We start from the raw sequence: 12,352 nt of genomic DNA, 5'->3' as shown, positions 1-12,352 counted from the left end.
TACATATAAATAAATAGTCAGGTAAATTAGAGAAGCAGATTTTCTAGTGCTCAGGACAGCACAAATACACAGACATTTTAGCTTTATCCTTAAAGTAACAGTAAATACCATAAAATTATAAGACATTTATGTTGCGTTGCTATTGAATAACACATCAGACAAGTCTAAACATTTTTAAAACAAATGAATACCCTTCTTACTGCAATTGTTTTTCAGTAACTAAACTGTATCCACCATTTAACTTATCTGTCAATCTGGACTTTAGTTTTCAGACAACAAGGCTATCACTATCATCATTTTGAAGAGACAGTAAACTCAAAATTAAACTTAAATGGTTTGGATACTGCATGAAATTTGAAACAACTTACCAATTGACTTCTGTTATCAATTTTGTTCTCTTGGTATCCGTGGTTAAAAAGCAATCCTAGGTGAGCTCAGGAGTGTGCACGTGTCTCTAACCATCTTGCAGCAGTTTGCAACAATGCTTATAGCAATTTTAGACATAGTTGCAAACACTGCTGCTATAGACTGCTAAAGACACATGCACGCTCCTGCCTATACAAAAATAAAAATACAAAAATAAAAATACAGAACTCGAGTATTTTGTACCCTTGAACTCTTGTATTCTAATTCTTTGAAATTTACTTTTTTCTTTTCCTATTGTTGTACATTACAGAGCCCCAAAGGTGTCACACGATTTTTTATAAATCGTGCCCACTTTTTAGCTAAATTGTGCGCACAATTTATAAATAATTATAATAATGCTATTCCACCTTAAAGCGACATTATACACTAGATTTTCTTTGCATAAACGTTTTGTAGATGATCCATTTATACAGTCCACCTGACAATGTATAGTTTAGTTTTTTTTTTTTAATAACATTGTGCTGGTTTTCAGACTCCTACCCAAGACCCAAACTGTCAGATGTATACGTGCATTTCCAGACCACTGCTGGCTCCTGTCCGGGGCGAATATGTACGTCTCTGTCCGCATCTTGATTGATAAATCGAGCCCTATGTGCCAGTGAGTTTCAGCACAAACTGGTAACAAGTAACTGTGCACCTCAGCTTCAGTCACATGGATTTCTAAAAGCCCAATGTTAGCATTATGTTAGGTGACAAAAAGTACATTCTATGGATTCTAAAATAGGACTGAAGATTCCCTCCTTTGGGAACCGTGGACAGATAGGAATAGTGTCCCCGACCTCATTCCTGCCTTGGACCAGGAACTGTCACTTCCAGGTTGGAGAGGATCCGTATACAGTGTAAGAACGCCTCTCCCTTTGACTGGACTGCTGATAATCTTGAAAGCAGGAACCTGCCCCTGCGAGGAAAATCTTGAACTCCAACTTGTATCCCTGTGACCCAATGTACCCCCAGGGATCATGATCACAAACCCAAGTCTGATTGAAAAAAGAAAACCTATCCCCTTTCAGATCGGGGGCACGTCCCTAATGCTGTCTTTGATTCAACAGCAGGCGTCTTGGACTGTTTTCTCCTAATCTAAGCCTGTTAGGGTCTCCAGGAATGCTTAAACTGTTTCTGTTTAGGAGAAGCAGTGGAAGGAGGTTCCTAGAAATCTCGAAAGGAACGAAATTATCTCTGACGTCCTTTTCGCTAATTTTCTTATCCTGTAGATGAAACATCCGCAGACCAAGATATTACCATAGTATTCTACGGCCCAATATGGCAAAGCCTGAATCAGAAACCTCTGTATTAAAGGAAAGGACTAACTTAGAGGCCATAATCCTATCCCTGCAAGAGGGGAGTCTGTCTAATAGAAACAGACAACGCATCAAACCAGTACGCCGTCGTACTGGAAACAGTAGTCATACCAACCGCAGGTTGACAATGTAAACCCTCTAACTTCTATTCATAGGGTCCTTCTCCTGCATAGGGTTCTCAAGTAACTACTATCCTCCATGCGAATAGTATCTCCCTTGGCTAGCATGGAAATTCTCATCCACCCTGTATCGTCTTCTTTTTAAAGGTAGGAGGAAAAAAAAGGATACCGGACATTTCCTATGCCTTAGCAAATGTCTTTATAGCCCTATCTGGTACAGGAAATACTTCCACCATGAAGGGCACATTACAATATTAGTATAACCTACTGGGCTCTCTCGGCTAGACTACGCTGGTAGTGACGGAGTCACCCAGGATAGCTAAAAACCTCCTTCAGTAGCAAATGGAGGTATTGAAGCTGAAACAGAAGGAAAAAGGACTCAAGATCAGATAAGGGTATTACCCCATCTGAGTCTGAGAAGTCCTTATCAGATACTATTGAAGTATCTTCCTCCTCCAGTTATATGAAGGAAACATACGTAATCAATCACACTACGATGAGTGAATATGATCTCTAGCACTTTTCCCTACAGCGAGGGAAAAAACAAACAATGTATTAAATTCAAGGTAACTCCAGATGGAGTGAGAAAAGAAACGCAGGGCACTGCATGTGGGCTATACATTTTTTGGGACACCTTAAGGAAAGTTTGTGGCATATCTTGATCATTGTCAATAGGCTCTTAAGCAGTATGCACCTTAGGAGGAGTAGGTTCAGAACAAGGCTATCTTTATTAATTTAACATCTCTCAATAAATGAGAAATAAAGACAGATTGGCAATGCTAGACAGGCATCCAAACCAAAAACAAGAGACCCCTCGCAGGGCCTCTTAGTCCATCCTGAGACACAAGGGATGAAATAAACAAATAGACAGCTGGAATTTTTTTAATAAAAATTAACACATAACAAAACGTTACTGTCTCTTTAAATTTAAAAGTAACTTTTTTTTTTATATTATAGATTGCGGAAAAGAGATAATTTAGCACATAAATAACCTATCTACACCTCAGCTAATCTTGCTGAGGTGCCTATCATCATCCATCAGAGCCCATACAATCAACACCTTGTATTAGCTTAACCTTGTACAAAAACAGATCCGGAGCGCAGCTGCAGCGCTGTCCGGACCCACACAGGTGAAAACACTAAGGACTGTGCTAGAAAAAATAAAAGATCTACATTCCGATATCGGAACTGCAGTAGAGAGTCTAACCCGGCCTGAAACATAGCTCCGCCCCTCGTGGGCGTGATAATACTCAGACTCCAGATCCCATTAAAGTAACATCTAGCTATAGCCAATTGTGCAGTACAAAATGGCGCCAAACATAGCCCCGCCCTTCGTGGGCGTTACCACAACGATCTCCTGGTCGCCATTATTATGTTTAGAAAATAGGCCACCGGGAGCTAACTGACCCGTTCTCTGTAAACCCGGAGGCAATTTGTGACACAGATGTTATATAGTACATTCCTGTGACCCAACCAAACACCTCTCCTGAGTCCCTCTTTATCTGACTCGGCCCAAGTGAATAAACTCCCCAGAGAAGCCACTTCTAGTCCCTCAGCCCTAGTGCCTGCTCACCATGTGCTGTCACAGGATCCCCTTCCTTTATCTTTATAGGAATTATGTCTCAATAAAGTGCTTCACTTCATCTGAGATTTCCATCAGACCCAGAAAAAAAAGTCAGCACTTACCTTTAAATTCTGCCCGACAGCAGGGCAGCTCACCAGGATTGAGAGGTCCTCTCCCTCACATAGTCCTGTGGAAAAGAATAAAGTCTGAGTCATCTTACTTAGGCTATTAGGATTAGGGCAGCATCAATGTATGGGAGGCGCAGTGAGAATTATGTCCCACAAGTTCCCATTGCTCTAAAGCCACCACTGCTCTACTTAAGAGACTGATATGGACTACGGCTACACCCTAGAACAAAGCAGCACAATCTTGCACTACTTTAAAAATAATAAACTCTTAATTGAAGAATCTAATCTAACACCTCACTTTACCACATCCTATCACTAACGTAGGCAAAGAGAATGACTGGAGTGAGAGGGAGGGGAGGAGCTATTTAACAGCTTTGCTGTGGTGCTCTTTGCCGCCGCCGCCTCCTGCTGACCAGGAGTTGAATATCCCATTAGTAATTAAGATGATCCGTGGACTCATCGTCTCATAAAAAAGAAATATCTATTTCGCCAATCACAAGAGAACGAAGCACATTTGAAAATAGAAGTGAATTTAAAAGTGGCTTAAAATGGCATGCTCTATCTGAATCATGCAAGTTTAATTTTGACTTTCCTATCCCTTTAAGGTGGAATAGCATGATTATAAATTGTGCTCACGATTTAGCTAAAGCGTGTGCACGTAGCAAAATGTGCTCACGATTTAGCAAAATGTGCTCATGATTTAGTAAAATGTGCTCATGATTTAGTAAAATGTGCTCACAATTTATAATAAAATCTTGTGTGACACTTCTGAGGCTCCGTAGTACAAACATTTTTTAATAAAAAGAAAAAGAACTTAAGTGTTTTCTTTAAGAACTGATACAGGAAAAAAAAGAGAATATGATAAGACTTATCTTACCTGTTGTGTGATTGTTTCCCATGGCCCATGGAGAAGACAAGGTCTAAAGCATTCGTGAACTCTTTGCCAGATCTCATCCAGTGTAAGTGGTCTTCCATCTACAGGTACCATATAAAATAATCTATTATAGAAAAGTCATAATCAAAGTATCTCCATCTATCAGACTCTATAAGAAAAAATATAACTTTCATTTCTTTTTATATCTCTTTTCCAGTCTCTATCACATTTCCTGTCTCCGTCTCTTACTTTTAACTCTCTTGCAGACCATTTTGCATTTATTTCTTGTTAAAACACAAATTCACTCCATTCCCCAACACAAAGTATTATCTTATATACAATTGGCCCTTTATTTTTATCTAGGCGTTATTGCATGTATGTTGTTTTTTTTAGCGTAAATCTTGCAGCTTTCTAAATAAAATTTCAAACATACAATATTGTTACAGTTTCTGTTGTCCCATTTAATATCCTATACTGTTGATGGTTTGACAAGTAGTTTTCTTAACCTACAGTATATAGATTTTTTCACTTTAAAGAAATAGTTAGCGGTGCCCTTATAATTATTTTTATATTATCATATAGTGGTTGTTTTTATTTGCTCCTGTGGAGATTTGTCAGCATTGAAAGTTATGCAAAAATGTACCCTGTCAAATAAAATCCTGATTATTGAGTCATCAAGGTTATAACAATTTCAGCTATAATGTTTATTTGAGTTTTGCTATGTCTGTTTTGCTTCTGTATAGGTTTAGGAACTTAACACCGACAAGCGTATTTTTTTCCTTGTATAGAGTTTACATAATTTGAGAAAGTTTTTAATTCAAATGATGGCTCATCTAATGGATTGGATTAGCTTTTGGAAATAGAATAAAAAGTAATCACCCTTTCAGAGCCAGAACACTCGGCACTCTTGAAGCTATGGCTAGTCAAAAAAGTTATAACCAAAAACTAGAGATGGTTATATCCCACAGCAAGATTGAAGAACTTAAACAATAAAATTGTATTTGACTATTAACATAAGAAGCTTCATGTCTATGGTGGTTATAAAGTGATCTGATAAACGACTTAATAAAGAGTCTCAGGCTCAACATGAAGAATCTTTACAAACTTGTTATAAACTGTATCAAGTGCAGAAACACATAAATTATGCTTACCTGATAACTTTCTTTTCTTCAGATGGAAAGAGTCCACAGCTGCATTCATTACTTTTGGGAATTAAGAACCTGGCCACCAGGAGGAGGCAAAGACACCCCAGCCAAAAGCTTAAATAATCCTCCCACTTCCCTCATCCCCCAGTCATTCTGCCAAGGAACAAGGAACAATAGAAGAAATACCAGGGTGAAAAGGTGCCAGAAGAAAATAACAGATGCTCCCCAGAGAAAAACAGGCGGGGAGCTGTGGACTCTTTCCATCTGAAGAAAATTATCAGGTAAGCATAATTTATGTTTTTCTTCATAAATGGAAAGAGTCCACAGATGCATTCATTACTTTCGGGAAAACAATACCCAAGCTATAGAGGACACTGAATGCACAAATGGTAGGGTACAAAAGGCGGCCCATTCTGAGGGTACCAGGCCTGAAAAAACCCTAACCCCCCAAAAAAACGCTTCATCTGAAGCCGAGAAAAATTTGGGAAAGAAAAAAGGCCCCAAGGACACTGACCCGCAGATAGTCCACAAGCCTTGCTAGAGACCGCAGAAAGAACACAACTGAGCCAGCACGCCTCCAGGAGACACCATCGCTCAGAAAGTGGTCCTCAACAACACACCCCGTATCAGAGAAGGGGATCAACAAACAAAAACTCCCCAAAAGGAAAAGAGATGGGGGAACAAGCAAGGATTCCCTGAAAACCCAAAAAAGGAAAACACCAAGAACCAAGCCAAACGCACAGAGACCGAAGCCAGATGCGAGATCAAGGGGAGGCAACGCCCAGACCCCAGATGTACAGAAACCACAAGGTTAAAACCAGGAATCCGACACAGAGAAGAACTTCTCCTCAAGATAGTGTAACCGCACCCTAAAAGAAGACTGAAGACAGAGTCCTCAAGGAAATCAAAGTATTGAAGTCTCCAGAAACCGATATACATGCAGCAAACCCAGAAGGCAAGGCCCTGGGTCAACACCAGACACTACATACCAGGATGACTTCAGTAGAAAACTACTTGCAGACAAGTAAGAGCAGCAGAGGATAGGTCACATACCCTACCACAGACTGCAGAACATCCACTAAGCAGTGGACCCAGCTCAGGAGTAACCAAAAATCCGCCAGCCCTACTCCATATCCTGAACATGGTGAAGCACAGAAACCTCAAAAAGGCTCACCATACCACAAGGGCCCAAAGGCGAACATAGAGTCTTGGTAAAAATCTGCCAACACACCGATAAAGTGCAAACGGTTGCGACTGATTTCAAACTGCAACCTTCTGCTTGCTATGCAGCAAAGTAACCCACAGGCCTCTACAGCTGGCTGACAGGTCTGAAGGACAGGGGAACAGAAAAACCCCAAACACCAGTCCCCAAAAAGAGGACAGAAAAGGATGGACTCAGCCCCCCAACGGAACTTAGGTGCCAACCCAAGAACTCGAAAAATAGGAAGTCCAAGAGAATCCATAGGAGAGGAACAGTGAAAATGCAATAGAGCCTCAGAAGTCCCAGCATGACACTCCATGACAGTCTCCAACAAGGAGATATCATCACCCCAGAGAAAACAGAGCCCCAGAGAACAGAGGCTCACATCTGGAAGATAATAAACTCCCGTTCCAACAACCTGCAGACAGGACAGCACAACCAACCTCCAGAGAGAGGAAACCCCACCCCCATAAGGAGGACAAACGCCCCCCCCCTGAAGGGGAGAGTACGAAAGAAACAGCGCACAAGCTCATAAGACATGAACCAATTCCAAATGAAATCATCTAGACGTCATAGATGAACATCGAGGAACTCCCCAAAAAGGGAGTAGAGCACACCTCAGACAAAGGGCACATAAATCCTAGCCAATCCTTCTAGACCAAAGGTCATAGCCTGTGTTCCCTGGAAAAACTGGATTGCACCGAACCAGCCACAGGATCGTAAGTCTTCCGGACAGCCGGAAGATCCACAACAAAAACTATAGGCTTGAGTAAAAACTATAGACCTTCCAAGGAACATAACCGGACCAACCCGGGAAAACGGGAACAAGTCACACTCTGAAATCTCAACCCAAAAGGGAAGATGACACTCCAAAGGGAACTAAAGAACTACAAAATCGCATGAGTGGCCTAGACCCCAACACAAAGTGATAAAACAATGCCCAGATAAAACATTGAGGACAAGGTCACCCGAAGAGTGAGCAAAACAAAGGTTAGTCTCCATAATCCCCTCCGGAGTATCAGAGAACCATACCTAGGGAAAAAGAATGCAGAGTATCCTAAACCCGGTAAAAAAAACCTAAGCGAAGCTTGGAGGAGACAACACAGCCTACCATCCACTGATAGGGAACAACTTAATTCCCAAAGTAAAAAAAAGCCACAAGGACCTCCCAGAAAGTGGGCAAGAACACTAAGGGGCAACAAAAAAGTCCCAAAGTCTCATCCGAAGAGGAGAACCTCAAAAGGAAAAATCCAAACAAAGGACAAATCCAAGAGCAACAAGGGCAAGACCGCCAGAACCAGTGGCAAGGGGGTCTGAACACTCCACATCCCGACATAAAGACGGAATCATGAGAGAGTCAAACTAGTATTTATATAGCGCCCTTCTCCCAATGGGACACAAAGCGCTTTTCCAGCACCCGCTTTCGGGTGAACCAAATCAGCTGCTGAATAGTAATAGTTGTGATTATTACCCAATCTGAATGGTACTCAATGTATCGTCAGAAGGATGAAGGGCTGAGTCAGCTGGAGAGGTCAATGAGGACTGAACCAATCCCTCATGCCTCATGAACCCACAGGTCCACTCAGAATAAACTGAAACTTGTAAAAGAGAACAAGAATAACACACTCAGCCCCCAACCAGACCAGCCAGGCAGAACAGGCGCCACGTGTCTGAATTAGGCCTCAGAACAGAAGGAATGAACCCAATCAGGACCAGCCTGAAACCAAGGGCTATTCCTGTCAAGGCTGTATAGAATCCCCCCAAGAAAGTGAAAAACAGCAGACACACATAGGACTAAACACGTCCATAACAAACTTCCTTAGAAGTAACAGTGCGATCAAACATCGTGAGTATCGATTCCAGACAAACTTCCCGAAGGAAATATAAAATATGAGCGTTATTCAAATAAAATAAAGGATAAGGTAACCCACAGGTTTATCGCCTAAGTAGAACAGACGTACCCGCAGGAGCGCCCAACAGGGCCCCTGTTCTACCAAGCTCAAACTGGACTATATACTCGATAACAAGACTATAAGAAGATTACTTCTTCCCCTTATGTCTATTTCTGCAAGTTATTCGAAGAAGCAGACTGAGAAGTCTCAGATCCAATAAGGATGGGAACTTCCGACAAGGCCAAAGCGTGCCTCAAAAGAACACGAAGGCTAGTCAGTCTATACCAAAAAGCGCAGCATACTCCTGCCGGAGCGAAGGATAACTCCGGTCTCGAAGGCTGACCCCCAAACCCTCAGGGACAGTCGTTCCCCTAGAGAGCTGAACAGGCCACCTTATGCCTGAAGAGCCCTGGATAACGGAACACGAACAGTATCCAAAACCAACTTCTGGAAGTTGCATACAGGCTAGTGCCAAAATTATGGACATGCAACAACGTGCCGAGACCACTGGCGGAAAAGAAGCTACCTTTCGGAGAAGGGGAAGCAAATTCTGGGTTACCTGCATACGTAGTCAGCGATGGTGGAAGGGAACTCGCCACTCGGAGGACAGAGGCCCCAGAGGCAGATGGCTCACCGGCTCCTTGAGTCCCTGATCTCGAGGAATTGAGCACTCTAATACGGCATTCAGAACATAACTGATAGGTTAGTATCATCCGGGGCAATACGCATTCTGCGCACAGAGTAGAAAATAAAACAGAGACGTCCATCTCCACGGAATCAGACTCCTCCATAACTAGGATATTTTGATACTAGATTTGGACCCAAAACTTAAACAGCACCTGACACCCACAATAGCTGGGGCACTCACCACCTCCTAAGAGCTCAATACCAGCAGATCCGAATTTCTCCATCGCCACAGGGCTAGGAATGCGGAAATGGAGAGTCAAAAACGTAACAACGCCCGGTCACAAGGTGAACCGTACAGTCCAGAAAAAGTGCGCCCGACCGTAAAGGCCTTGTCACTTCCAAAGGCCGTTATGTTCCACAAGCCATGAACCTAAGTAACACTACGCATAAGCAGGTCGAATCACATAACAAACATGATTAAACCCCCCCCCCCCTGTTCAATAACCCCCCTCAGGAGATATTACCCTTGATTCCAAGATACAAAAGGCGATCTCACTGAGACCCTTATATATAGTTAGTCCAGCAAGGTGGTAGCCTCTCGGGAAAACATTTGTAATACATTACAATCATGACGAAAGTAAAATGAAACACAGCCCTTCAAGTGTGACGGATAGTAGCATCGCCTCCGTCATGGACTTGAGAGAAGAAAGCAGGCAGCGGAGCGAAGTTCGACAACGCAGATTGCTTGAGGAGCTGTTAACATGAGTCGGGATGGTTTTGCAGAAAGACTCTGCATCTCTGGACTCTAACTTTCCTCCAAGCCCTCAGAGAGACTGATAGGATTACTTAAAACTCTTGTCCCATGTTGAAGCGTACTTCCCTCCATAAGAGACAAAATTAATTCTGACACTTCTCTGCCAACCTCCTGGGATGAAAGGCAAAGAATGACTGGGGGATGAGGGAAGTGGGAGGAGAATTTAAGCCTTTGGCTGGGGTGTCTTTGCCTCCTCCTGGTGGCCAGGTTCTTAATTCCCAAAAGTAATAAATGCAGGTGTGGACTCTTTCCATTTATGAAGAAAAGGGCAAAATGAACATTATTTCTTGGAAAAAGAAGAGGGCAAATAACCACACAGTTTATATAGGAATAATACGATTAGGCCCCAACATACACCAGATCATGAATAAAAAAAGACAATAATTGATGTAAACCCAGCTGATCTCTGAATTAGATAAGTTTATACTTTTAGAAAATATTGGGCAGACTTGCTGGGCTTATGGCTCTTATCTTCCGTCAATATCGATGTTTCTATGTAACCACTGATTTCACTTTGGAAACTAGGACCTTTACCCAAAAAGAAAAATCTTTGGGAGTGCAACAAAGCAGAACTTCCAAACGGTGACATGCTTTGTAGTTATCTATTGAGGGTGCATGACTCTTTATGCACCCTGCCCTCTGATAGGGTAACATTTATATGGGGCAAAAATAGCTAAAATTGTTTTTGGCTGGGTTTGTAGATTTTCTAGTGCTTAGAGCAGCACAAAAGCTAAATTTGTCACAAATACAGAGCCATTTCTGTCTTAGATGTAACATTTCATTTGTAACAGTATGTTAGTTTGAGTGTAATATACTCAACTGCTGGCACATACTCAGGCATAACTTCCAGGTTTGGAAAGGTTACTGTGCTGACAGCATTAAGCTCTTATAGCCCCTATGCCAACTTCTGCTCTGAGGCTGGAAGATGGATCCAATGTGAGTTGTCTGCTTTATCTGTCCTGATATGGAGAACTTATTTAACCCAGGTAAGCTTTCTATTCTGTTGTTGGTTTATTTGTTCCTGGTATATTTGATGTCATTTAATACTGGTTCTTAATTTCCTGGCCCTCTTCTCTGGCCCAATATTCCTGTACTGGTGACCTCCGGCACTGACCTATGGCCAATTATTACATTTTAATTTACCCAGTACTTTGTTCTGGATTTGGATTGTCCCTCCAGCACTGACACGTGGCTGCATTTCCTGACTAAGAACCTTCTCATTGCCTGTTATTGGGATCCACCTACCTTTATAAAGTAAGAATTTTCCTTACTGTCCTTACACAGTAACATATTGCAAAGATGTGTATGTTCAACATGATGGGGCCAATAAATATGCACAATTTTATGTACCTTTAACTGGAAGATGAAGGCTGTGGGTTGCATTTTAAAGTAGGGGCTGCTCAATGAATGTACCAGCTCTGGTTGGGACCCTGAACTGACCAGCCATATGCAGAATAACCTGACAACGGTCACATAAAAAATAAAGCTTAGACATAGAAAAACTAGCTCATCTCAAACCTAAACAACATAATTAGACTGAATTAAAGTTCTACATGTAATCTAGCCAAACATTCATGCACCCAGAAGATGCATCTTAACCAGGGGTCAAGTCCTATAAAAAAAAAGGTGTGGGAACTCACCAAGACTTTCACCCCCTCACAATTAATATTGTTTTATACACACACACACTGTATTTAATAGTCGTATGACATAGTCTGCTTAATCACTAGAAGAAAGTAACCATTCAGAAGAAATGTAGAATATCTGGATAATCTATGGATCTTTTGAATTATTTAGGAACACCGAGGCCTGCAAAGAAGGAGCAAGGAAGGCATAAAAAGATTCAGTTGCTAGTGGGTAAATGCTTTGACCTCTGCTTCCTGGGACATACCTCAAACTTTTCTCAAATGTCAGAATTCCTAGCCCTGGGCTAAATAAGCTCAACTGCAGAGAAGAGAAGAATTGCAGGTAGACACGTAAACACACCAGAGCCTCCGCTTTTTTTTCTAGAAATGTTCATAAGCACTGTAGTAAATCACTAAACCTGTACTAAATCACTAAATCTAAGTACCACATCTGGCTGGCGTACTTTATGCAGTATAATTACAATGCACACGCCAGCTTCATCTCTGCAACTCCTGATGTGTTACTACTGACATTCAAGGACAATAGGATAGTACTTTCACTAAGAATAAGCAACTCAGTATCCAAGCAATTAATAATGACTTCTGATACACAGGAAAAAAGCAAGAAATGTGACACAA

At 41.7% G+C, this 12,352-nt stretch overlaps 1 protein-coding gene across 1 annotated transcript in view; it reads right to left on the bottom strand.

Annotated features, from left to right (window-relative positions):
• The window catches only part of ATG10 (autophagy related 10), a 406,998-nt gene that overhangs the window by 107,260 nt on the left and 287,386 nt on the right, over positions 1-12,352 (bottom strand). The window contains exon 5 of the mRNA XM_053701464.1: positions 4,413-4,510. Coding sequence (XP_053557439.1) covers positions 4,413-4,510 — 98 coding nt within the window. The remainder of the gene's footprint in view (positions 1-4,412; positions 4,511-12,352) is intronic.

The sequence above is a fragment of the Bombina bombina genome, chromosome 2, assembly GCF_027579735.1.
Source record: "Bombina bombina isolate aBomBom1 chromosome 2, aBomBom1.pri, whole genome shotgun sequence".
Lineage (NCBI taxonomy): Eukaryota > Metazoa > Chordata > Amphibia > Anura > Bombinatoridae > Bombina > Bombina bombina.
This window is presented reverse-complemented; position numbering and strand designations above follow the sequence as displayed.